General features: G+C 45.4%; 1 protein-coding gene, 4 non-coding genes and 2 pseudogenes across 23 annotated transcripts; all 7 read right to left on the bottom strand.

The window, feature by feature from the left end:
* Positions 1 to 381: 381 nt before the first annotated feature.
* LOC123057978 (putative serpin-Z5) lies at positions 382 to 2,128 on the bottom strand (annotated as a pseudogene).
* A 2,128-nt stretch (positions 2,129 to 4,256) lies between these two features.
* Positions 4,257 to 9,080, bottom strand: LOC123060401 (uncharacterized). 19 transcript variants are annotated; one of them, XR_006427960.1, is made up of 9 exons: positions 8,736 to 9,078; positions 8,473 to 8,640; positions 8,176 to 8,294; positions 7,536 to 7,968; positions 6,804 to 6,811; positions 6,643 to 6,715; positions 6,311 to 6,543; positions 6,115 to 6,241; positions 4,257 to 4,689 (listed from the first exon to the last, which is right to left on the bottom strand). XR_006427960.1 is itself a non-coding variant. In XM_044483103.1 (8 exons), the coding sequence occupies exons 2-6, from the start codon at positions 8,485 to 8,487 to the stop codon at positions 6,325 to 6,327; spliced, it is 399 nt and encodes a 132-aa protein (XP_044339038.1). In that variant the 5' UTR covers positions 8,488 to 8,640; positions 8,736 to 9,080; the 3' UTR covers positions 4,257 to 4,689; positions 6,115 to 6,241; positions 6,311 to 6,324. The 19 variants fall into 19 exon arrangements, 5 of the variants coding, with proteins under 5 accessions (XP_044339038.1, XP_044339039.1, XP_044339035.1 ...); XR_006427959.1 differs by having other exon boundaries at positions 6,647 to 6,715; XR_006427954.1 differs by having other exon boundaries at positions 6,311 to 6,715; positions 8,736 to 9,077.
* A 16,275-nt stretch (positions 9,081 to 25,355) lies between these two features.
* On the bottom strand, positions 25,356 to 25,476 carry LOC123063792 (small nucleolar RNA SNORD14). The gene has a single exon (XR_006430559.1). It is a non-coding gene; the product is annotated as a small nucleolar RNA SNORD14 (small nucleolar RNA).
* A 43-nt stretch (positions 25,477 to 25,519) lies between these two features.
* Positions 25,520 to 25,656, bottom strand: LOC123063926 (uncharacterized; annotated as a pseudogene).
* Positions 25,657 to 25,699: 43 nt separating this feature from the next.
* On the bottom strand, positions 25,700 to 25,879 carry LOC123063893 (small nucleolar RNA Z112). Its single transcript, XR_006430595.1, has one exon. It is a non-coding gene; the product is annotated as a small nucleolar RNA Z112 (small nucleolar RNA).
* A 43-nt stretch (positions 25,880 to 25,922) lies between these two features.
* Positions 25,923 to 26,016, bottom strand: LOC123063899 (small nucleolar RNA Z152/R70/R12). The gene has a single exon (XR_006430600.1). It is a non-coding gene; the product is annotated as a small nucleolar RNA Z152/R70/R12 (small nucleolar RNA).
* A 55-nt stretch (positions 26,017 to 26,071) lies between these two features.
* On the bottom strand, positions 26,072 to 26,170 carry LOC123063898 (small nucleolar RNA R11/Z151). The gene has a single exon (XR_006430599.1). It is a non-coding gene; the product is annotated as a small nucleolar RNA R11/Z151 (small nucleolar RNA).
* Positions 26,171 to 27,390: the final 1,220 nt, after the last annotated feature.

The raw sequence follows: 27,390 nt of genomic DNA, 5'->3' as shown, positions 1-27,390 counted from the left end.
TGGTATGGGTGGTGATCATGTGCGTATGTGCGTGATGATCGAGCCAGTCGCCGGTCCGTTGCCGTGTCGCGGCCGTGGCAAGGTGTACGTATGGGCATACGTGTGTATTGTGTGTGCGTGCGCGCATGCATGGGGCGTGTAGGTGCATGAGTACGTGCTTGTGTTTGCGTCAAGGTCTAGATCGAGTCCGGACGTTGGTTTGGCCACGTTCGAGGATAGATTAGAGTCAAGCCAGGTTTGTAGCTAGCTCCGTTGTGTAACAACGGCGGGCGCGTGATGGCATCCAGGTCAAGCGGAGGAGTGGGCAGCTCACGTTGGATGACCGGATCGCCAGGAAGCGTACGTGGGGTAACCGCGGCGTGCGTGGGCGCTACGTTCCGGTTAGCTACAAATACGGCTGTATATCGAGTCAGTTGTAACAGTTCGAGCTGGAAAAAATCGTTGTTTGGCAGCGAGGCGTTCGTCGTCACAAAATCTCTGTGTGCTCACTTCTTCTTCTACCTCCGTCCCTAGAGAGCTAGCTAGGGTTAGACCCAACATCCCGAGCGGTTGTTTCTCACCCAAAGTCCATGGATGCTCGGGCCTCCTCCCGACGAAGTTAGGAGCACGACGTACGGACTCACGGCAACGAAGATTCTCTCCAGGAATCGACCGAGAGGGTTCAAGGACGTTCCCAGCGAAGACGATGGCGCCCGACTCCTCCTCGATTACAAAGAAGGCAAACGGATGGTCAGCGACGAAATCCACGAGAACCGGCGGTGTTTTCGGTGGAGGACCGCAGCCGCACATTAGATCGGCGGTGACGGCCGCCGCCTCGGTACCGTCCTCGTTCACTTCGATGACAGCCTTGTGGACGACCCCGTTCAGAGCCAACGGCCTGCCAGTGCCGTCGTCCTCCATCATGTTGGACATGTCGGCTTCCGCCATATGGAGTCCCAACCGCTGGAGAATGCCAGATATGTCGGCCGAAAAGGTGAGCTTGAATCTAGGCAGCTTGAAGTCGCCCACCGAGACGAGGCTCGTCGGAAGGTGCGCGCGGATGAAGTTCGGGCTGGACGCGATCCTCTGGACAAGGCCTCGGAGCCCGTCGCGCTCGTCTGGGACTGGGAGGAAGATGCACATGGAGAAGGACGCCGGCGGCGAAGACCACACGTGCCCTTGCCTGTAGTCGAGCTTGAGCACCTTGAACCCTTGGTGGCAGGCGATGTACTGCTCCTTGCCGCTCGCATGAAGGCGACATCAAAGGCGGTGCCGTCGAGGCGGTAGAACTTGTCGTCCTCGGTGTTGTGGCCGCTGAAGGGGGAGTCCCACATGGCCTTGAAGTAGACGGTGTTGGCGACGATGACATCCGTCTCGGTGGACACCTGCTGCTCGGTGAGCACCGAGTCGATGAGGTTGTTCGTCGCCGCCGCCGCCCAGGCGTTGATCTGCTTCACGGCTTCTCCTGGCTGCAGCGTCGAACACCCACGCGTGATTGGATAGAACTCAGAAAATAACAGTTTTACTAAAGCACATCTAAGTTCTATATCATTGATCTTACATAGAGATTCGTGTGGATATTTTTTTTTACTTTTGATGCTTAATTAAATCACTTAGATGCGCAATAATTAGGGCAGATGTGCCCTAGACATTCCCAATAAATAGTTACCACTGCGTGTAAGAAAAAAACATGGCATAGGAAGAAGAAGGCACCGACCTTTTCATGGAAGTTGACGGCGCCGGTTTCCGCCTTGTAGAACTGGGCGGCGGCTTCGCGCAAGGATGGCCTGAGCTTCCGGGTCTCGTCGTGCCACATGCCGCACGCGAAGGAGACGCGCGGCTCACCGCCCAGCGTGCGGTCGGCGAGGGCCTGCTCCGCCAGGCCGCGGACGATCTTGGCTAGGTCCTTGCGGGACTTGGCGCCGAGAAGGGCGAGCAGCTGCTGGAGAGTCACGCCCCGGGCGCCGGCGGACGTTAGGGCGAGCGCCGCGTAGATGGACAGCGGCGAGAAGACGAGGTTGCCGGTGCTGGTCGCGCTCGTCGAGGAGAGCTTGTTGATGAGGCGCAGGGCGAACGCCGTCAGGCCGGGGCACGCGAGCGCAGTGGTGCGGGCATTCATCGTGATTCGGGAGATCGAGATCGCGGTATCTTTGTGCGCTGATCTAGGTTATGATCGGTGCCAGGGTGCTCTACTATTTATATTAGCAAAATGCCCGTGCGTTGTCACGGGTTTTTTAATTTGTTTTCATCCGATTGCACCTATGAATATAATGCATATTTTATCTCGTTCCCCACTCTGTCTACCACCCTCCATCTCTATCCCTACCCTTCTATTTCCCACCCCCGCTCCCTCTTTTTTTCTAGACCCCTCTATTTCTCCATGACACAATCCCCTAATGACGAAAACGCCCCCTGCTTTATATTATAAAGCAACAATCACTGTATACATCCGATAAGACCGATACAAACACACACCACCACCGCACTCAACACACACCCAAAGCAAGATACAAAGGTGCCGACAAACCACCCCAGCGACTACCAAGCATACTACGAATGAGCAAAGAAGAACCGCTTCTAGCCGACGGACCACCACATGAGTGATCCACCAAGAAGAGGTGAGGCAGCCAACGCCGGAGCGGGGACTCCAAAATGGTGCCTCCAAGAAGGGCAGGACCACTGATAGCCGCCATCATCTGATCCCGTGGATCAAGTTTTCACTCGGAGTAACACAAAGGGACTGAGAGCACCATGGCGGACCCTGCAAGGGGGAAACAACGTCTGCGGACGCCACCGCCGATGGCTAGTACAAAGATTGGGCAAGTGATGTACCCCGGTGCTCCGACCCCCTCCGTCGCACCCCCGCTCTGCCAACCACCCGCATCCATGCCGCCCGAGCAGCCTTGTCTGCTCTCCCGCTCCTGAGCCGCGCAAATCCGCCCAAGATCAACGCGCCTCCCACTGCCAGGGCCGCCACCTTGTACCCAGACCACCCTGAGAACATCAAAGGGGGTGGCTTTCTATAGCTTCTCCAAATCCAACCACCGCCGGAACCGACAACGACCATCCAACCTCAAGCATCGCCAGAAAGCACCAGGCTGACGAAAAGGGGAAGGGGAAGGACCGGCACACGACCATGACCGGCACACCCTACGTCGGCGACAGGCGACTCAACAACAGCAGAGCCCCATCCCTCCTTCCGACTTTCCCCTCCCCCCGAAGCACCCCTGCTTCGCCCCACCATGGCTACTGGCGCGGACTGGCGAGAGGCCACCAACAGCCACATGTTCGCCGAAGAGGGGGTAGATCCACCGCCATCACCACCAAAGATGGGCACAAGAGAAGCCCGCCCGCGCCGCACGCTGTCGTCCAGAAGCCGGGGAGGAAGGCCCAACCGGACTCCAGGACGTGCACGCACCTCCACCACCTCAGCCACGCCACCAGCACTGCCCACCGATCCACGCCAGCGCCGGCCGCACACGGCCCCTGTTGGCCTCAGCCCTCGGCCGGACAGGCTGCCAGCACCAGATCTGTCTGGATCAGACCAGATCCATGTTGCACGATTTGCCTGAAGGACGAAGCCCCACCTCCACCGCACAACCACCACTACACTAATATAGCATCGACTGAGAGTATCAGTCATGAGACTGGAGACTGTATCACAATCCCCTAATTACTTCCAAGAAAGAAAAACAAAAAATCAGCATGCAATCCCCTAATGCCGTCGATTTGATTTGATTGAAGCATGGAATCAAAAGAGAAGCGCGCTACAGATAGGAAAGAAATAGAGCAAACAGTTACCGACGACATTACAGTAGAAGAAAACAAAGATATATGCGAAAAGCAGTACAGAGATGCTTGTGCAACTTATCATACGTACCTAGAAGAATATTGTGATCCGCTACAGCACGCCACACTGAGACATACATGCTGAAATGCATTGTTCTCTCTCTTTTTTATAGGAGCCGAGACATACATGCTGAAATGCATTGTTCTCTCTCTTTTTTTATAGGAACACATACGTAATTTGGTTACAATTACGAATTTTAATGCTGGTTAGTCAATTCTAGCAGAATAAAAGAATAGGTTTCATGCTATCCTGAGAATTGCTGAATCAATATCGATATATGAGCAGGCTCACACAACTTGTAAATTAAGCTATGGGGTAGATCCTAAATATACTGTTTTTTTGCTTTAGCACATGTGTCTTCCCGTCCTCTTCACCTTTTGAGGAATATGGTACGCAGGGTTTGCTTAAGAACATGACAAAATCAACGTCGACCGAGAGAATTTGGCTGCTGCATATTACCTTCTGATAATTATTGTAGGCAAATCAGCATAGGCTGTACAACAAATATATACATGCAGAAATGTGGGCTCTTGGAAAGACGATAGTATAGAATGCCTGGCCATCCAGTGGCTTTATATTTTCAAGATACTCTTAACAACAAACTGACATAATACATGTAGGTTTAGACCAGCAAGCATAATATCATCAGTAACTCATCATTTTCTTACCACCCCATGTCTATCTCCAGCGTATCCTCGTCTTTCCAACAAAGGAAAACATCCTTTGTAAGTGTCAGCGGAGCCTTCTCCAAATTGTCATCAATGAAGCAATTCAGGACAGATCTGGGCAACCCAGTGGAGACTTCGCTGACAATGAAGCTCAAGTAGCTGATCAAGTTCTCAAAGGCACCTCCTGCAGACCTGCACAACCATGTTGACATTTAGTTTCTCACCCTGGCTCCCAGCAAGGCTGTGACTGTAGAAGCTAGTTTTTTTAAACGGAGGCATAAGCATAAGTTGTGAATCTAGAAGATAGTTTTGATGCTTACAATGACAACATTTAATTAGAAAACTAATGCATGTAAAACTAAGGTTGTTATCAAAGTGGTGACATGTTACTTCTTGATAAATATCCGCCGATAAAAGTATTTTAGTAACACAATTGAGTTGAACACATCGTAAATGGAAATAACACAAACTTTAGGCAAAGTAATTACTACAGTTCCTTTGGAATCAAGGACAGAAGAAACACAATAGATGATAACACGAGAAAAGTAATCGCTATTTTTGTTTTAACACTACCGATACACTATAAGATGTTAAGAGTTTTGAGAATCAACATCTTATCGACATAAGTACTTCACTTTTCTCAGGAACATGTGCAATAAGGAGAGCAAAAATATCCAATAGGAAGGAGTTATAGAGCACACACTTCATGCCCAAACAGTCCTAGTCAAGTAACTCAGACAACCATTAATGGTTTCAACCAAATAAAACCAACACATCATAATTCCTGAAACTCCTCGGGGTGCATGCTATATAACCAGATCATCTATTCAAGTGTATATACCCAGCCAATGTTTATTGTTGCAAAATTGTGCACATTGTAAGAAAACAATTGTGAGGAAACCCATAAGATAAGAGAAATAAAGATGGCACCTTCCAACATGTGCCATCAAGAAAATACTAAACCCCCTTCTCTTGTAGGCTAACTACCTTCCGAACCCAAACTCTCCACACTTTGTATTGGTGCAACTGAATAAATTAGTACAGTAAAACGAGTTGTAACACATACAATTAAGAAAAGTCACAGTTTAGGCCTTAGAGAACCTAAATACAACGACCCAGGATTAATGTAGAAGCACACAACGACAAAAAAACACATGTCAGAGGGAAGTGCTACTGCCAGCAGAAGTAGCTACCCCAGTGGTGGTGATCGAGACTATGCACGGGATTCATGTAGAAGCACCTAAACACAGGATTCATTATTGGCACCTGGAACATGGGTGCAGGCATTCCGGCGAAGTCAGCGATAATGGAAGCTTCGGGTATGGCAAGAACTTGCAAAATTTTAATGAGTGATAAAAGGATCTTATGGAGAAAAAACAGTAAAGAAATGCATATTTCTATTATGCATCATCGATCAAAACGATGGTTAATTGAATGAAGAAAACAAAAAATCACTTTTACTGGGAAAAATTGGTACTGCTACCTATTTTAATGTTATTAACTCGTTGATGAGAGAGCTGCTCACTTGCAGATCACATAACTCCACGTATTTTCTGTACAAATGTAATTTAATTTGGTAGTGACATTCAGCTATTTCCTTGGAGCTTAAAGGATTACCTACAAATAAAATTAGAGGAAATGCTTGTATTGCTAAATCTCATCAAGTGGTAGCTATCATTTTCATCAAGAAAAAACAACTTGCTCTCGTTGGTCATTATGTCAGGCGAACCTTCTCTGCATATTACTGAAAAACACACAATTAGCATTATATTATGTACTGTTTATGAACCGTGAAATGATTGATTTGGCTCACCTGCCAGCTTGGTTTCAGACAGAACCAACCCTAAAATCACCTGTCTTGTTGGTGTGGCCGCGGGTGGAGATGGCGGCCAGCGCGCGGCTCCCCAGAAGACGGCCTTCTTCGGCCACCATGCCATCACTGCGCGCATGGGTGATAGCATCCGCACGGCGGCGCCCAGCCCCTCCAGCAGAAGTAGCTGCCCCGGTGGTGGTGATCGAGACTATGCACGAGATTGATGTAAGCACCTAAACATGAGATTGAAAATTGGCACTCTCTTTGGATTGTCAGTCAACTTCCCAATTGTGGCCATTGATTTTCTTGAGTTGAAGCAACGCCTTACAAACCTACTTCACTAAGGAGCTCAAATTGCCGTTGATGGTCTAGACATGCTGCACCGAAATCATTGAAGGCCGAACACTGATAACAATACCATTGTATATCTAGTCATAGTATTCCATTCCAACTATCCCAAGGAAAGAAAGATATCTGAAAGCTGCACTCCAACCTGCAAGGCTGCAACAGTAAGGGGAGAAAATTAGAATACACATAGGCTAGCAAAAATGATTACCATGATCTTAAATAAGCAAGCGATAGAGCAGTGTCGTTCTCACTAAGAAAAACGACAGAGTACAATAGATCGACCATGGATACAAGAAAGGAATTATATTCAATATTTAATAATCTCCTCACTCATCTCTGGTGCTCTGCAAGAAAGGAATTAAACTCAATATTGAATAGTTCTCCATTTTTCATCTTGACTTGATTCTGTTGTTAACTGCATTCCCAAAAAATAATGCTCGTGTTCTGAAATTTGAGTCATCTAGCAAAACGTAGTTCAACCTATAAAGTTGGTGCAGGCATCCACTCTGCCTCTAAACCTCCATTTATCTTTCTGTCATGGTCATATTTGCAGAATTTAGTTTGGACCATCAAGTTAGCATTAATTAACTCACAAGCTTATATGCATCTAGACATTTAAGTTTTACTCAAATCTCTACAGAAAGGTGGAAAAAGATGCAGGAACTAAAACCAGATCGTGAACTTCTAAGATATCTCAAAACTGGCACATGAGGGGACATATCCTAATATTAAACGTAAGTCGACATGAAGATATCCCCTAGATACAAACTTTCTGTAATTTATCATGAAAATTGTCACTGATATAGTCTAAAGTCCAAAATTTCATCATTCTTGATTATTATCAAAAACTTTTGTTTTATTGATTAAATATACATACCAGACCTGAAGACAATGGTGCATCCCTTGCCGTTTTGAAGTTATAAGAAATTTTCCTGGCCTGAAGTGGAACTTGGTACCCAAATGATAGTTCTTCGTTACATGGACAAGCAACAATGAAATGATTCAGTTGCCTAGTTTACAAAGGTTATTCTGATCTGATCTTATTCCATTAAGTTCAACGAAGCGGGGTGACACTCTGGGAGGCATGGTGAACTTATCTTCAGAGGTGGCTTTACGTTTCTTGCTTTTCAGCTCTGCATTTTGAGCACCACCCAAATATATTTGATAAGAAAATAGTTACAGTACTAAACCTGACCATTCCTTGAGAATACACAACAGGAATCATCAATATGTTCAATAACGATCGGGTTGCCTCTAATCAGAATCACGCATGTTGAGTTTACTTATTGTAGGGGCCCAAGATAAGGTGCCTACAAAATAAATTCCAAACTAAGGTACAGTACGGAAACAAAATATCCAAAATCATATGAAAAAAAATACGCTATAAAGCAGCGAGTGCAAACATCAGGAAACAACTTGATCAATGTACCCTTTTTTCAAGGATGCATCTGACCGATGTGCCCTTGATAAGAGGAGCAAACAATGTAAGAAATGAAGTGCGGTTGTAAGGGAGATACCGCCACCGCTCGCCTTAAAGGCGATGTTCACCTTGCTCAGGAGCCACGTCATCACCCCTGTTCGCCTTTCCTCTGCTTGTCCTCCGGTCAAACAGAGCTCGGCTCGGGGTGCGGACATCCTGACAATGATGAGAAGACCATAAAAAACGTTAATGCAGAGGAGTCAAGACTGCAAACTACATAATCTGAAGCACATATAGAGGCCTAGTAAAAATTCACAAAAGGTGTGCACAGTTCAGACGTGCCCAGGCTTGCCCATTGATCTCCAGTAGAAGATGGGGGGCAAATGAGGTTTACCTTGTGCACAGCCATGAGAGAGACGAGGAAGGTGATGAATTGTGGCTCGCCTCCTCCTCGTCACATATGTGCCCAGTGCACCACAGCAGCAAGGGGTTGAGGGTCGCCGTCTCCAAGGCATGGGGTCACCCTGCCCGCTCGTCGAGCTCCTCTCCTCAAGGCCGCCGGCTAGATCCATCATGATGTTAATACATGGGGTTGAAACCGCTCTGCTATGCCTATGATTGAAACAGCCCTACGTTTGAGTTTTCTCCTATCCATACCTCTGGTTGAAACCGCCCTGCGACGGCGATCCAGAACCGTGGCCCCGACGCAAGATCCGGCGGGGTCTTCCGGAGGGGATCGGCGGCGGCGGCTTTATGGAGTTACGGCGGCAGCGAGATCCGGCGGGATCTTCGCGAGGAGATCGACGGCGGTGAGATCCGGCAGGGTCTTCTCTAGGAGATCGGCGACGGTGAGATCCGGCAGGGTCTTCTCGAGGAGATCGGCGGCGGTGAGATCCAGCGGGGTCTTGGCGGCGGCGAAGGGATGGAGGGCGGCTGCGAACGAGGGCAGTGAGTCGGGTGTGAGTGGAGGGCAGGAGAGTCGGGCGTGCGAGTGGAGGGCATGAGAGTCGTGCGTGCGATTGGTTTAGGTTTTTTTGCTGGTTAATTTTCGTAGGTTTTTTTCATTGGTTAATTTTCGTAGGTTTTTTTCCTTTGCTTTGTAGATGGGTGCGTGGGGGCGGGTGGGAGCCTCAGTACGAGGTTTTTTTGTTCATGGCGGCTCAGTGTGAGGTGGGAGGAAGTACCAAAGAAGTATCAAAAAAGACCGGGTGAGATGGGACGAAAATTAAACCCGAAACGCGACCTATCAACTGAGACATTAGGAGTAGAGATGTCGAATCCAATATGGCGACGTAACGGATTGTTTTCTTTTCCGAGTTCTTCACGCGTATGTTCTCCCGCGTGCCCATCGGTGTAAAGCACAGCTGATGTGGAAGAAAGAAAAAAAACACAAGCACAGCTACGGAGCTACCTAACAGAAGTTTTTTTTTTAAAGAAGACCTAGCAAAACTAACATCGTCCATTTTTCCTCCCGGATTGTGCAAGTGGCAATTAGATCATCACCAGCACATTTCCCATTTCTTTTTGGCAAGTTTCTTTGCATTAGTCAAATTATTGTACTTGTTCACCTGCAAAAAAAAATATTATACTTGCACATGTATGCACAATTGTAGAATGTCCTTACTTGCGCTTATCATTTCCAAGATCACGCAAATGCGGTCATGGAGAAGATTGCCAAGAAGTTTGTCCACGACATAGACTATGAGGGGTGGATCCAGTGTGTAGTCAAGTTTTACGCGGAAGGGGGCGTCAAGTTCTTCGGCTGGCTTGTTCTTTGCAACCGTTGTTGGACCTCTGACATGCTGCGTCGAAGGGGGCTGCCTCATCAGCCCTGCTATCCACTTTGCTTGCAAGAGCCCGAATGCACTGGTCATCTACTCCTACAATGCTCGTTCGTGAGGTCTGTTTGTTTGAAGTTCTTCGATCAAATGTATTGGAGTGCCACTGCCCAGAACAACATGCCATGTTGGTAGAATGCTGGACAGTGGCAACTTCTTCAGCCACAACCCCGATCATAAAGCAATCAACTCTCTAATCATCCTCACATTGCACTGCTTATGGAAAGCGCGAAATAGGAGATCTTCAATGCGATCGCTGCTCTTGTCAGCGTGGTCGCAAACATCATCAAGGGAGAATGGCGCCTTTGGTTGTTCGCCTAGCGGCTCAAGCACGACAATGGTAGGACGACCAGCAACCCTGAGTACTCCTATCATGCGAGTTGTAGGTGTATTAAGTAGATGCTCCGTGATATTGGATGCCTTCGGTGTAACCATATTGTACTTTGGTTCTCCTTTCTCTCAATGCAACGACGCACAATTCTCTTTGAGTTCCAAAAAATATACTGCAAAATAAAGCTCCGCAAAAAGGATGCTTACTATTGCCTAGAGGACCGCCTCTTAGTTTCTTTCATATGATGTATTTGTGCACTTAGGTGATTCCTAGGTGGTACTGTTATATCATGGAAGTCTTCAAAACAGACTCTGATGGCAACATTTACCAATTATTTTGAAATAATTTCATTATTTGAAGCATCAGGTGAATGCGTATGACTTCGCATAATGATAAACCACATACAACAGTCATGTGGAATTGGTTCGATAAAATCGCCCACCATTATGTACGAGGATAATGCGGCATGTGTTGCACAAATGCAAACAAGATATAAAGAGTAATATCAATAAACATATTTCTCCTAAGTGCCCCCCCTGTTGGGGAACGTAGCAGAAATTCAAAATTTTCCTACGTGTCACCAAGATCTATCTATGGAGAGACCAGCAACGAGTAGAAAGAGAGTGCATCTACATACCCTTGTAGATCGCTAAGCGGAAGCGTTCAAGTGAACGGGGTTGATGGAGTCGTACTCGTCGTGATTCAAATCACCGATGATCCTAGTGCCGAACGGACGGCACCTCCGCGTTCAACACACGTACAGCCCGGTGACGTCTCCCACGCCTTGATCCAGCAAGGAGAGAGGGAGAGGTTGAGGAAGACTCCATCCAATAGCAGCACAACGGCGTGGTGGTGGTGGAGGAGCGTGGCAATCCAGCAGGGCTTCGCCAAGCACCATCGGAGAGGAGGAGTAGGAAGAGAGGTAGGGCTGTGCCAGAACTTCGTGTATAGCTCCCATGCGCCTCCCCACTATATATAGAGGTGGAGGGGCTGGTTTCTTGCCCTCCAAGTCCATTGGGGCGTTGGCCAAGGTGGGAGGAAAGAAATCTCATTATTTCCTTCCCCACCGATTGTTATCCCCCCTTTTTAGGGATCTTGATCTTATCCCTTCGGGATATGATCTTATTCCTTCTAAGGGGGGATCTTGGTGCGCCTGACCAGGGGTGTGGGGCCTTGCCCCCACTACCCACGTCCATGTGGGTCCCCCCATGCAGGTGGGCCCCACTCCGGAACCTTCTAGAACCTTCCCGGTACAATACCGAAAAATCCCGAACATTTTCCGGTGGCCAAAATAGGACTTCCCATATATAAATCTTTACCTCCGGACCATTCCGGAACTCCTTGTGACGTCCGGATCTCATCCGGGACTCCGAACAACATTCGGTAATCACATACAAACTTCCTTTATAACCCTAGCGTCATCGAACCTTAAGTGTGTAGACCCTACGGGTTCGGGAGACATGTAGACATGACCGAGACGTTCTCCGATCAATAACCAACAGCGGGATCTAGATACCCATAATGGCTCCCACATGTTCCACGATGATCTCATCGGATGAACCACGATGTCAAGGACTTAATCAATCCCGTATTCAATTCCCTTTGTCTATCGGTATGTTACTTGCCCGAGATTCGATCGTCGGTATCCAATACCTTGTTCAATCTCGTTACCGGCAAGTCACTTTACTCGTTCCGTAACACATCATCCCGTGATCAACTCCTTGGTCACATTGCGCATATGATGATGTCCTACCGAGTGGGCCCAGAGATACCTCTCCGTTTACACGGAGTGACAAATCCCAGTCTCGATCCGCATAAAACAATAGATACTTTCGGAGATACCTGTAGTGCACCTTTATAGTCACCCAGTTACGTTGTGACGTTTGATACACCCAAAGCACTCCTACGGTATCCAGGAGTTACACGCTCTCATGGTCGAAGGAAGAGATACTTGACATTGGCAAAGCTCTAGCAAATGAACTACACGATCTTCTGTGCTAGTCTTAGGATTGGGTCTTGTCCATCACATCATTCTCCTAATGATGTGATCCCGTTATCAACGACATCCAATGTCCATAGCCAGGAAACCATGCTATCTGTTGATCACAACGAGCTAGTCAACTAGAGGCTCACTAGGGACATATTGTGGTCTATGTATTCACACGTGTATTACGATTTCCGGATAATACAGTTATAGCATGAATAAAAGACAATTATCATGAACAAGGAAATATAATAATAATACTTTTATTATTGCCTCTAGGGCATATTTCCAACAGTCTCCCACTTGCACTAGAGTCAATAATCTAGTTCACATCGCCATGTGATTAACACTCACAGGTCACATCGCCATGTGACTAATACCCAAGAGTTTACTAGAGTCAGTAGTCTAGTTCACATCACTATGTGATTAACACTCAATGAGTTTTATGTTTGATCATGTTGCTTGTGAGAGAGGTTTTAGTCAACGGGTCTGAACCTTTCAGATCCGTGTGTGCTTTACAAATCTCTATGTCATCTCCTAGATGCAGCTACCACGCTCTATTTGGAGCTATTCCAAACAACTGTTCTACTTGGAGCTATTCTAAATTATTGCTCCATTATATGTATCCGGTCTCTCTACTCAGAGCTATCCGGATAGGTGTCAAGCTTGCATCGTCGTAACTTTTATGACGAACTCTTTTACCACCTCCATAATCGAGAAAATTCCTTAGTCCACTAGTTACTAAGGATAACTTTGACCGCTATCCTGTGAGCCATTCTTGGATCACTCTTGTACCCCTTGACTGACTCATGGCAAGGCACACTTCAGGTGCGGTACACAGCATAGCATACTGAAGAGCCTACGTCTTAAGCATAGGGGACGACCTTCGTCCTTTCTCTCTATTCTGCCGTGGTCGAGCTTTAAGTCTTAACTTCGTACCTTACAACTCAGGCAAGAACTCCTTCTTTGACTGGTCCATCTTGAACACCTTCAAGATCATGTCAAGGTATGTGCTCATTTGAAAGTATTATTAAGCATTTTGATCTATCCTTATAGATCTTGAAGCTCAATGTTCAAGTAGCTTAATTCAGGCTTTCCATTGAAAAACACTTTCAAAATAACCCTATATGCTTTCCAGAAATTCTACGTCATTTCTGATCAACAATATGTCAACAACATATACTCATCAGAAATTCTATAGTGATCCCACTCACTTCTTTGGAAATACAAGTTTCTCATAAACTTTGTACAAACCCAAAATTTTTGATCATGATCAAAGCATACATTCCAACTCCGAGATGCTCACTCCAGTCCTTAGAAGGATTGCTGGAGCTTTGCATACTTATTAGCATCTTTCTGGATTGACAAAACCTTCCGGTTGTATCACATACAACCTTTCCTCATTAAAATCGTCGAGGAAACAATGTTTTGACATCCTATCTGCAAGATTTCATAAATAATGCAGTAATCGCTAATATAATTCCAACAGACTCTTAGCATCGCTACGAGTGAGAAAATCTCATCGTAGTCAACTCCTTGAACTTGTCGGAAAACATCTTAACGACAAGTCGAGCTTTCTTAATGGTGACATTTACCATCATTGTCCGTCTTCCTTTTAAAATCCATCTGTACTCATTAGCCTTACAACCATCGAGCCGTTCTGCCAAAGTCTACACTTTGTTTTCATACATGGATCCTCTCTCGGATTTTATGGCCTCAAGCCATTTATCGGAATCCGTGCCCACCATCGCTTCTCCATAGCTCGTAGGTTCATTGTTGTCTAGCAACATGACCTTCAAGACAGGATTACGTACCACTCTGAAGTAGTACGCATCCTTGTCATCCTACGAGGTTTGGGAGTGACTTGATCTGAAGTTTCATGATCAATATCATAAGCTTCCACTTCAATTGGTGTAGGTGCCACAGGAACAACTCCCTGTGCCCTGTCACACACTAGTTGAAGAGACGGTTCAATAACCTCATCAAGTCTCCACCATCCTCCTACTCAATTCTTTCGAGAGAAACTTTTCCTCGAGAAAGGACCCGATTCTAGAAACAATCCATATTGCTTTCGGATCTGAATTAGGAGGTATACCCAACTGTTTTGGGTTTCCTATGAAGATGCATTTTATCCGCTTTGGGTTCGAGCTTATCAACCTGAAACTTTTTCATATAAGCGTCGCAGCCCCAAACTTTTAAGAAACGACAACTTAGGTTTCTCTAAACCATAATTCATACGGTGTCATCTCATCGGAATTACGTGGTGCCCTATTTAAAGTGAATGTGGTTGTCTCTAATGCCTAACCCATGAACGATAGTGGTAATTCGATAAGAGACATCATGGTACGCACCATATCCAATAGGGTGCAACTATGATGTTCGGACACACCATCACATTATGGTGTTCCAGGCGGTATTAATTGTGAAACAATTTCCACAATGTCTTAATTGTGTGACAAAACTCGTAACTCAGATATTCATCTCTATGATCATATCATAGACATTTTATCCTCTTGTCACAATGATCTGCTACTTCACTCTGAAATTACTTGAACCATTCAATAATTCAGACTTGTGTTTCATCAAGTAAATATACTCAACATTTACTCGAATCATCTGTGAAGTAAGAACATAATGATATTCACTGCATGCCTCAGCACTCATTCGACTGCACACATCAAAATGTGTTACTTCCAACAAGTTGCTATCTTGTTCCATCTTATTGAAAATGAGGCTTTTCAGTCATCTTGCCCATGTGGTATGCTTTGCATATCTCAAGTGATTCAAAATCAAGTGAGTCCGAACGATCCATTTGCATGGAGTTTCTTCATGCATATACACCAATAGACATGGTTCGCATGTCTCAAACTTTTCAAAAACGAGTGAGTCCAAAGATCCATCAACATGGAGCTTCTTCATGCGTTTTATACCATTATGACTTACATGGCAGTGCCACAAGTAAGTGGTACTATCATTACTATCTTATATCTTTTGGCATGAAAATGTGTATCACTACGACCGAGATTCAATAAACCATTCCTTTAGGTGCAAGACCATTGAAGGTATTATTCAAAAATAGAGTAACCATTATTCTCCTTAAATGAATAACCGTATTGCGATAGACATAATCCAATCATGTCTATGCTCAACGCAAACACCAATCTCGGTGGTAGAGGGAGCGTGCGATGCTTGATCATATCAACCTTGGAAACACTTCCAACATATATCGTCAGCTCACCTTTAGCTAGTCTCCGTTTATTCCGTAGCTTTTATTTCGAGTTACTAACACTTAGCAACCGAACCGGTATCCAATACCCTCGTGCTACTAGGAGTACTAGTAAAGTACACATTAACATAATGTATATCCAATATACTTCTATCGACCTTGCCAGCCTTCTCATCTACCAAGTATCTAGGGTAATGCTGCTCCAGTGGTTGTTCCCCTTATTACAGAAGCACTTAGTCTCGGGTTTGGGTTCAACCTTGGGTTTCTTCACTAGAGCAGCAGCTGAATTGCCGTTTCATGAAGTATCCCTTTGTTCCCTTGCCCTTCTTGAAACTAGTGGTTTCACCAACCATCAACAATTGATGCTCCTTCTTGATTTCTACTTTCGCGGTGTCAAACATCATGAATATTTCAAGGATCATCATATCTATCCCTGATATGTTATAGTTAATCACGAAGCTCTAGCAGCTTGGTGGCAATGACTTTGGGGAAACATCACTATCTCATCTGGAGGATCAACTCCCACTCGATTCAAGTGATTGTTGTGCTCAGACAATCTGAGCACAAGCTCAACGATTGAGCTTTTCTCCCTTAGTTTGCAGGCTAAGAAAATCGTCGGAGGTCTTATACCTCTTGACGTGGGCACGAGCCTGAAATCCCAATTTCAGCCCTCGAAACATCTCATATGTTCCACGACGTTTCGAAAACATCTTTGGTGCCTCTACTTAAACCATTTAATTGAACTATCACGTAGTTATCAAAACGTGTATGTCCGATGTTCGCAACATCGACAAACAACGTTGGGGTTCAGCACACTGAACTGTGCATTAAGGACATAAGCTTTCTACTGATCGCATAATCGCTATTATCAACTTTCAACTATATTTTCTCTAGGAACATATCTAAACAGTGGAACTAAAGCGCGAGCTTACGACATAATTTGCAAAAGGTCTTTTGACTATGTTCAGGATAATTAAGTTCATCTTATGAACTCCCACTCAGATAGACATCCCTCTGGTCATCTAAGTGATTACATGATCCGAGTCAACTAGGCCGTGTCCGATCATCACGTGAGACGGACTAGTCATCATTGGTGAACATCTTCATGTTGATCGTATCTACTATACGACTCATGCTCGACCTTTCGGTCTCCGTGTTCCGAGGCCATGTCTGTACATGCTAGGCTCGTCAAGTTAACCCTAAGTGTTTTCGCTGTGTAAAACTGTCTTACACCCGTTGTATGTGAACGTAAGAATCCATCACACCCGATCATCACGTGGTGCTTAGAAGCGACGAACTGTAGCAACGGTGCACAGTTAGGGGAGAACACTTCTTGAAATTGTTGTAAGGGATCATCTTATTTACTACCGTTGTTCTAAGCAAACAAGATGCATAAACATGATAAACATCACATGCAATCAAATAGAGTAGTGACATGATATGGCCAATATCATATAGCTCCTTTGATCTTCATCTTCGGGGCTCCATGATCATCATGTCACCGGCATGACACCATGATCTCCATCATCATGATCTCCATCATCGTGTCTTCATGAAGTTGTCACGCCAACGACTACTTCTACTTCTATGACTAACGCGTTTAGCAATAAAGTAAAGTAGTTTACATGGCGTTCTTCAATGACACGCAGGTCATACAAAAAATAAAGACAACTCCTATGGCTCCTGCCGGTTGTCATACTCATCGACATGCAAGTCGTGAATCCTATTACAAGAACATGATCAATCTCATACATCACATATATCATTCATCACATCCTTTTGGCCATATCACATCACATAGCATACCCTGCAAAAACAAGTTAGACGTCCTCTAATTGTTGTTTGCATGTTTTACGTGGCTGCTATGGGTTTCTAGCAAGAACGTTTCTTACCTACGCAAGACCACAACGTGATATGCCAATTGCTATTTACCCTTCATAAGGACCCTTTTCATCGAATCCGTTCCGACTAAAGTGGGAGAGACTGGCACCCACTAGCCACCTTATGCACCAAGTGCATGTCAATCGGTGGAACCTGTCTCACGTAAGAGTACGTGTAAGGTCGGTCCGGGCCGCTTCATCCCACAATACCGTCGAAACAAGATTGGACTAGTAACGGTAAGCATATTGTACAACATCAACGCCCACAACTACTTTGTGTTCTACTCGTGCAAAGAATCTACGCAATAGACCTAGCTCATGATGCCACTGTTGGGGAACGTAGCAGAAATTCAAAATTTTCCTACGTGTCACCAAGATCTATCTATGGAGAGACCAGCAACGAGTAGAAAGAGAGTGCATCTACATACCCTTGTAGATCGCTAAGCGGAAGCGTTCAAGTGAACGGGGTTGATGGAGTCGTACTCGTCGTGATTCAAATCACCGATGATCCTAGTGCCGAACGGACGGCACCTCCGCGTTCAACACACGTACAGCCCGGTGACGTCTCCCACGCCTTGATCCAGCAAGGAGAGAGGGAGAGGTTGAGGAAGACTCCATCCAACAGCAGCACAACGGCGTGGTGGTGGTGGAGGAGCGTGGCAATCCAGCAGGGCTTCGCCAAGCACCATGGGAGAGGAGGAGTAGGAAGAGAGGTAGGGCTGTGCCAGAACTTCGTGTATAGCTCCCATGCGCCTCCCACTGTATATGAGGTGGAGGGGCTGGTTTCTTGCCCTCCAAGTCCATTGGGGCGTTGGCCAAGGTGGGAGGAAAGAAATCTCATTATTTCCTTCCCCACCGATTGTTATCCCCCCTTTTTAGGGATTTTGATCTTATCCCTTCGGGATATGATCTTATTCCTTCTAAGGGGGGATCTTGGTGCGCCTTGACCAGGGGTGTGGGGCCTTGCCCCCACTACCCACGTCCATGTGGGTCCCCCCATGCAGGTGGGCCCCACTCCAGAACCTTCTAGAACCTTCTCGGTACAATACCGAAAAATCCCAAACATTTTCCGGTGGCCAAAATAGGACTTCCCATATATAAATCTTTACCTCCGGACCATTCCGGAACTCCTTGTGACGTCCGGGATCTCATCCGGGACTCCGAACAACATTCGGTAACCACATACAAACTTCCTTTATAACCCTAGCGTCATCGAACCTTAAGTGTGTAGACCCTACGGGTTCGGGAGACATGTAGACATGACCGAGACGTTCTCCGGTCAATAACCAACAGCGGGATCTAGATACCCATGATGGCTCCCACATGTTCCATGATGTCAAGGACTTAATCAATCCCGTATTCAATTCCCTTTGTCTATCGGTATGTTACTTGCCCGAGATTCGATCGTCGGTATCCAATACCTTGTTCAATCTCGTTACCGGCAAGTCACTTTACTCGTTCCGTAACACATCATCCCGTGATCAACTCCTTGGTCACATTGCGCATATGATGATGTCCTACCGAGTGGGCCCAGAGATACCTCTCCGTTTACACGGAGTGACAAATCCCAGTCTCGATCCGCATAAAACAATAGATACTTTCGGAGATACCTGTAGTGCACCTTTATAGTCACCTAGTTACGTTGTGACGTTTGATACACCCAAAGCACTCCTACGGTATCCAGGAGTTACACGCTCTCATGGACGAAGGAAGAGATACTTGACATTGGCAAAGCTCTAGCAAATGAACTACACGATCTTTTGTGCTAGTCTTAGGATTGGGTCTTGTCCATCACATCATTCTCCTAATGATGTGATCCCGTTATCAACGACATCCAATGCCCATAGCCAGGAAACCATGACTATCTGTTGATCACAACGAGCTAGTCAACTAGAGGCTCACTAGGGACATATTGTGGTCTATGTATTCACACGTGTATTACGATTTCCGGATAATACAGTTATAGCATGAATAAAAGACAATTATCATGAACAAGGAAATATAATAATAATACTTTTATTATTGCCTCTAGGGCATATTTCCAACACCCCCCCCCCCAATCTTCAGAAAAGCAGGAAATAAACATCTTGCAAGTTAAATCACGCGACAATCTTGCTGATTATTTACCAAGTCTCTACCAAATTCTACATTCCAGAAATATGTTCATGGATTGGTATGTGACGACTTAAGGACTTGCAGGTTTCAGGGGGGGGGGAGGGTGTCTCTTCTTGAGATATATTTGTTCAAGACATCACATTATGCTGTCTCTTTGTGAGTTTATATTTCAGGTTCTCATCAAAGATTTCATGAAGAATTTTTTGGAGGAGAATCCTTTGAGATGATAGCACTACCCGGACAATCGAGAGATGATTCTACATGGTGTCGGGGATATACCCCGCGGTATGACCCGACCAGAGATATGACCCGGCTGGGACTTGGCGTTTCATCGGTAACCCGCCTTAAGATTGGCGACTCACTGATGACCCGGTCGGGCCTGGTGACTCATTGGTGACTCGGCAGGCGGGTCAAAGGAGCGACAAGACCCAGTGGCCCAGAAGGCGGCTCATGGGGAGGGCCGACTCATGTTATTGTGGGCCGGCTTAAGAGGAAAGGCGTAAAGAATATTTATCTTACAAGGGAAGCAAGAAGCAAGACTAGGATTCCACTTGTAATAGACTAGTCCTAATCCTACTAGGACTCCATATGTAACCCACTCCTCCAACTTATATAAGGAGGGGCAGGGCATCCCAAGAGGGACAAGTTTGACAAGTTTTTAGGCAGATAAACAAGTTAAGACAAACAAGTCAATAGCTCTCGAGGTAGAGGTAGCGAAAGAGCACCCTTATAATCGTGAGCATCACCATGATTAATATCAATGAAGCAGGATGTAGGCTTTTACCTCGGCCGTGAAGGGCCGAACCTGGATAAAAAGATCGCGTCTCTCGTCCCACTCAACCCCTCTCAAGCTACTATGTAGATTCGTTGGCCTCATGACTAAGTCCTCACGCTAGGATATCTGTAGTGACTAATCCATGACAGTTGGCCCCATCATGGACAAAACTTCATTAAATATTGAATACTTGCATCTTTCACCTAATCGCTTGCATGGGCAGTTTCCGGCGGCATGATCCTTTCAGGTCCTGCGTTAAAAAATTCATAGAAAGAAATTGAACTGATTCCATCCGATAGAGTATTTTTATTTTTGAAACTAGGCAAAAGATTTGTCATTTTCATTAAGAGAGGAATTTAGAGTTCGTGGCCCAAGACCAAATTACAAGACGCTACCCTCGCGGCATTATATTACACAAATGCTTTGCGCCCGCCAGGCTCCAAAGTGAGCATTCATCCTTTATCTTGGCGACCAACACTCCCACCGAAACCATGCTGTTACGAAAAACCCGGGCGTTTTGCTCCTTTCAAATTTCCCAAGAGACAAGCAACATCAAAGAGATAAGTGGTCGACGCGATTGCATCATGTGTAGCATTACGTCTCCACCAAACCTTAACTGACACCATTGCTATCCAATCCGTTGGTTGGACATCGTGTAGCCCAAGCCAACTCTTAAGCATGCCCCAAACCCTTACGATGTACCTGCATTGGAAATGGAGGTGGGCCGCCGATTCCTGTACTTGCTTGCATTGCAGGCATAAGTGGCAGTTGGGCCATCCACAACGTTGCAGTCTATCAACCGTCCAAATCCTGTTGTTGATGACCAACCAACCCGAGGGAGTATATAAATTCCTACTATCAACTAAGAAATGATCGTCATCAGACAATCCGATATTACATGCATTTTTATGCATCATCGGCAGCCAATCAAACATGGGAGTAAAAAGGTGTACTACATATTCGTTTTGGCTTAGAAAACAAAAAGGAAAACAAAGCTGGATGGAAACAAATAGGCGGCCCTTGCGGGCAGTTTTTTTTCTGTGAGCCAACCTTATCCTCTGTCTCTCCCTTGTCTCCTTGGCAATTTTATCTTCTACCTCTCTCCCTAGTCCTCTCATTCTCTTTTACCTGTTCTTCCCCAATTGCTCCCTTCATGAACTCATCCTCACTGACCTCCACTTTTCCCTTCGTTAATGCTCCATGGCTGCCCGCACACGCCCTCCTCTCTGATAGTGTCGTCGGGGGTGCGGGAGTTGCAACCTGCTGTAGGTTGTTCCGCGAGACCAAGCTAAAGCCGCAACCAGCCTTCACAAACGCTGCAACCCGTCAGTGCTCTGCTACAACGAGCATCAGGTTATACTAGAACTATGGATCGGGTGCGAAGGGCAGACTACGGTGGCACTGTTTTTGCTGCACCAACATAGGGAAAAGCTACAATGGAAGTTGCGATTTGCTACAACCATGGCACCGATGCGAAGAGACGCCAAACTTTGTTTGCTGCAATCGCATAGCAGAAAGCTACAACGAGCGCCACATATTTGGTACAACAAAAAATGTTGCTTTTGGCTTCAATCGTTTTCATTTTTCTAATCTGCGACCCACAACGATGGCGCTGACCTTTTTTTGCTGCAACTGTAGTAGATTTTGCTAGGTCCGGCAATAAATTTTGCTACATCCATTTTAGACACAAAATGTTGCAACCTAAAACGGCAAGATACAACCACAGGCTTTCTCGTTGCAACTGTTGTCTCTGTTTCGCTACAATCAACAACAAAACTTTCTACCAGGGAAGGCGAGCAAGATTTGCAACCAGCGAGTGCATCAACGAGTGACTTCCGGCGAAGTGATAGCAGGAGGCGGTGAGAGCGGTTGTATCCAACACGGCGCTAATGAGCCAAAAATAGGTAGTCACCAAACAGAAAACATTCAGTGATTCTGTTCATCTTCAACTTCCAATATGCCCTACTTGGTACCGTACCAATTACTCCCTCCATCCCAAAATCAGCGTCTCAACTTTATACTAACCCTCCATCCCAAAATCGGAGTACATGGTTCTGATGTAGACATCACCTGCTTCCCTTGATTCCAAGCCAAGATCTAACAACTACCATCTGCAAGCATCAATGGAGAAAACAGTCTTACAAACTGCAACAACTCAATCCCATTGTTACATTCTGAGCATGTATGAAGCCTTCTCAGGGCATGTACACTCTGGACCATTCGATCGCGCGTCCAAAATCCTTTCAGCCGTGCAATTTCTTAATGAGGCGATCCTGGCCGTCGGATCAAACTTGATGTGACAATCAATGAATAGTGCCTGAAGTTTTACCCCCTTTATGTCACCCTCACTCCATGATAGGCGGGGCCCAGTCGGGGTGGGCCGTTGTTGTCAACGATAGTGGAGGTGAGCGTGACCAGTGCTGGTTCTTTTAAGCGCGGGAGGCGTGCCATCGCCTGTAATTTTCGGTGGTCGTCGAGGGTAGTTCAAGGATTTCACTTGGTTGGCCTTGCGTGGCTTGCCTTGGATGGCTAGGGGACAGACAAGGGTGAGGACTGGAGGGCTCCCGATTGGTGAGAACCCTAACTCCCCCTCTCTTCTCTCTCACTTCCTCCCGTCGCTCGCGCCGCCACCCTGCCTCCGCCTCTACCGTCGACCATCCTCCCCATCCCATGTATTCTCCTGTCCCTCGTACATGCCATGGCGTCCGGGATCCAGCTCGCTAACACGATCCTCTGCCCTTCCTAGCCCGGCAACAAAGGGGGTGGGCGGACATCCCTCTCAACACGGCGACACAGTGGTGGACAAAGGAGGTGCACATATACGGCGAGGTCAACATGCCTCCTGTCAAATTCGTGCTGGCCGACGGCAATGGCCGTGCAGCAAGGGTGCAGTCAATCTCTTATCAGGTACAACCTGGATGTGATGGCCATTACTAGGTTTGAAGGTGGATGAGGTGACTTTCTGATCCATTGGTCTTCCCTGATGCACTCATCCATTTTGTGTGTTTTCCTCTCTCTTCAATCTGCCTCTTCTGACTACGCTCAGCCAGCGTCGCTTCTTCCATGACCGTCTGACATGCTGTCTCACCCTATTGTTCTCGCAGGTTGTTGTCCGTGATTGGTTCCCTGGGATCCATCTTACGTGTGGCTGTGTGCAGGCTGCAGGTCCTTCGTTCTCTTTGAGAGGCATCACATAATCGGGGTATAGAAGGGCTCTCGCACCAGGAGGCATCACGGTCTGTACTATATACGTCTCATGAAATCTCATAATATTCATCAGTTTGCTGAAGCTAAACAACTAAGCATGTTAAAAGGAGATATCCTTGCAATTCTGTTGCTTTATGGTGAGATAACCTAGAGAAGTATCGATGTGTATCTGCAGTTCATAGTTGTCCTGTTAGTTACTACAAACCTGAAAGCTAGAAATACAGGAGGTTCTTCTGACATGAAAGATTAGTCTCTCTTTTCATTTATTTTACTTCCCATTTCTGCAAACCAAATAATGTACTGAACTGAAGTGTTGTACTGCTAATCTATTAGTTCATCAAGCAGTGGTGTGCATTGGCATGCAGTGATGCTTGATTTAAGATGGAAGAAACAGAGTGTTTATTTAAGTGGATAAATAAACAACCGGAAAGGCAGCCTTTTCTCCTGCCAAAGGTTTAGTTGATATATCATCTACCGAACTATCATTTTTTGTGCACCTAATTTTGTTACCTTTGTTTCTGAATCAAGTGCATCAGTGTGTGTAGTTAGGTTTAACATTTTATTCTGTTGCTTAGATGCCTCCATGTTTTGGTTCGGTTCTACCGTTATAAACATGATAGGTTTTATTAATACACCACCCTTTATGGTATGTCCAGTTCATTCGCTTTGGATGACGGAAAATATGAGAATGAAAACATGCTCCCAAATAATGCTTCAGATCCTAAACAGGTGCAGGTGCATACTTTTTTGTTGGAACCAAATTGCAAAACATTATTGCATGCACTAGCAGTTTGTTTGAGTCCTTCAGAACATTCCTTGATGTACTTAATCTGCTGTATTAGGTTCTTCAACCAATTTACGATGTCAAAGAAGCAACAACACTTGCGTTAGAGGGTGAACGGCTATGGCTTAAGTTTCCTTTACTTATTTGTCAGGATTAGTCATTTGATCTAATGAAGTACTCCCTCCGTCCCATATTATGAGTGGTTTTGACACTGATATAGTGTCAAGAACATTCTTATATTATATTTCAGAGCTTTGACCATGACTGAATTGGTAAAATTGATACTCGTAAATCAGAGCTGCGCTATGCTCTTCTCAGTCTGGGTTATTCAGCTTCTAAATTCGACAGGACTGGGGACATGACCAAAGTGTCGAATATGAACTTTATTGAGTAAGATTACCCCTTGAATTTAATTTGGTCGTCAAAATTTATCTGTGCATGAGGTGGCAGACAATTTGATGCAGACAATTTGATGCATGAGGTACGCTCCAATTTTCAAAACATTTGAACTTCTGTGCAGCTCTCAACAAAAATGACAAATCGTTTGTTTTGAATTTTTGAATTTTTCTAGTATTTATTTTGATTTTTTTTGTGAGCGCAGGTGCAGATGAGCTCGGGCTCAGATTCGAATTTTCGCAATACATTGAAAATACACATGCCAGGCTTGATGTTTTGATGGGTTAGTCACTTATGCGTTGTGAGTCCACTTTGTTCAATATTTGATCGTCTTTTGCTTAATAAGTTATTATGGTTCACTGGGTTAGTAACTGATCTCCTCATGCTGCATTGGCAAAAAAAATGTTGCTTCAGTAGATGATATCCTCATCGTTTCTTTCCTTTCATGGTTTATCAGAGCTTCATATTAATTTTTTATAAAATGAACCTCGTATTTCAAGCAATGTCAGTATGGAACAAAAGGAATCACAACCTTGATGATTGTACATTCTGAAGATCTGAATTGTTTCTGACTGTTTTCAGAACCTATGGGCACAACTAAATTAAATCTTGAATGCACCCATCTTTCAATCAGCTTTAGCACCGTACAACCTACCTACAATCTACTAAGAGAATGAAAAACGTCAAAGGAGAGAAAAGTTAAGAGGCGGCAAAAATAAGATAAAAACTGGGAAATAAGCATGGCTCAGACATCCAAGGAAGGAATTAGCAGCATTAGCTCTCAAGCCTGGCAAGGCGAAAGCTCTTAGGCGGCGTCTGCGAATGTTTTGAGAAACAAGCCTTAGTTCTATCATCATCGCCATTGATTTCCCCAAGAAACTACAAAAAATATTACAATGAAGCAGAAGTGTAATCACAAAAAACGGCTCTGTGTACCGACTGAATCACAGCCACAGGTTCCTATCAAATGTGAAAATCTTTGTTGGCGCAATGTAGCATCTCCGGTCAAGGCTTGTGGCTACCTGAGACGTGGCATCGGGCCCAAGAAAACAAAAAAATTGCAAGAGAACTAACATCATAGCCAAGTCCCTCAGAGACCCATTTCAAATCACGCACACAGCTGAATCAAGCCGGTGCAAATGGTATTCCACACCAGAGCAAACCACAGAGGTTATGCAACAGGGATGGACACTTGCAGCAGCACAGAAGCAGCTGCTGTTTACAGTGTCATACGGCACTTCCTGGTCTGAGATCTTCACCGAGACAAGATGATATATTGAAAAAAACTAAAGAACAGCAAAATTAGGCAATGCTCAGTGGAAAGAGAAGTCGTTTTTGGTTTGGAGGCTCACGGTGACAGATGCCACCACTGCCAAAAACCTATATGAATCATCATCGCATTACAAGAACACAAGAGGAAACAGCAACAAAATCGACAGAAGATGATGGAAAGGTAAAGGCTTCAGTGTGTGTAACAACATAATCGATCAACGGCGGACGAATCCGCCTCACCGAAATCCGCTAAGATCCTTTCGGACCTGAATCATCACCAGCCAACCAAATCCAATCCTCTTCACACGAACGAACGAAATAACTAAAACTACTTGCAGTCGAGAAGGAAATGTCTCCAAAACACCTCCACGAGATCACAAGAGCACCTCCCTCGCGGAGGAGATGTTCGGGTTAAATCGATCTCGCAAACGAAGAAATTGCCTCAAAACACGGAAAAGCTTTGGGACAGAGTGAGTTTGCTTTTCTTACACATAGAACTGGCAGAAATTTACACACTGTGCCGACGGAAAGGGCCCGGAAAATCATTGAGTAATCAGATCCAGGTGAGTTGAAAGCCGGCTTGGTGTTCGATCTAGCAAGATGGCAGGACGATTTGCCGATTGGCTGGGACCGTGGGTAACGAGATCCAGACAAGAAGCTGACCTTGCAAAACCGCACAACCGAAAAAACATAAATCAAATCGAGAAAAACTACGCAGCGAGAAAGAAATCGAAAGAAGATCGACGAACGCCAAAGAGGGGATTGAGCAAGCTGCGGCGGCGGTGAGGAGGCGGTGCGCCCACGATGGATGGGATTATGTTGTGCGAGGGTCTGGTTATATATAGCCACCGCCCCCGCAGGGTTCGTTGTTAGGGTTTCGGCTTCCGCCGGGCTGACCTGGGCCATGAGATGGGGAACGTGACCGGACCCAGTTCGGCCCAGGTGTGAAGCCTGAATCGGGCTTCGACCGGGGGAATATTGTGAGTTTTTAAGCAATTCCATTCTCAAATGATTCTCAAAAATAATAATTCTCAAGTTTGTCTAAAAACAAAAGGTGAGTTTTTAAGAACCCCTCAAAAAAGTTGTGAGTTTTTAAGATTGTTTAAAATTATGTAGCAGTTTTGCAGAGATCTGGAAATAATGCAACACATAGATGATAATAGTAATTAAGTGTAAAACTATTTGAATCAATTTTATAATACAGATCGAGAACACAAGAATAAGCAAATTCAACTTTGAATAGTAGTAGTAACTAATGTAAGAGCCTTTTTATTATTGCCCCACTCTCTACAATCCAGTTCTGCTCTAAAAAAAACACAAGCAAAACGGGGTAGCTTTATGTCGTCCCGCTCCATAAAAACACAATCTTTTCTACCATCGAGTTATAAGTTTGTAGTGCTTTGTACCATTCCGAGTTCTGTAGTGAGTTAAACGGCCATTCGTTTGTACTGGACATTGAGATCTAGTGCGAATAGTGTGCACAATATCTATAATATAGTAAAGA

The sequence above is a fragment of the Triticum aestivum genome, chromosome 3A (assembly GCF_018294505.1).
Source record: "Triticum aestivum cultivar Chinese Spring chromosome 3A, IWGSC CS RefSeq v2.1, whole genome shotgun sequence".
NCBI classification, from domain to species: domain Eukaryota; kingdom Viridiplantae; phylum Streptophyta; class Magnoliopsida; order Poales; family Poaceae; genus Triticum; species Triticum aestivum.
The sequence above is the reverse complement of the archived record's forward strand: the minus strand, read 5'-3'. Positions and strand labels throughout refer to the sequence as shown.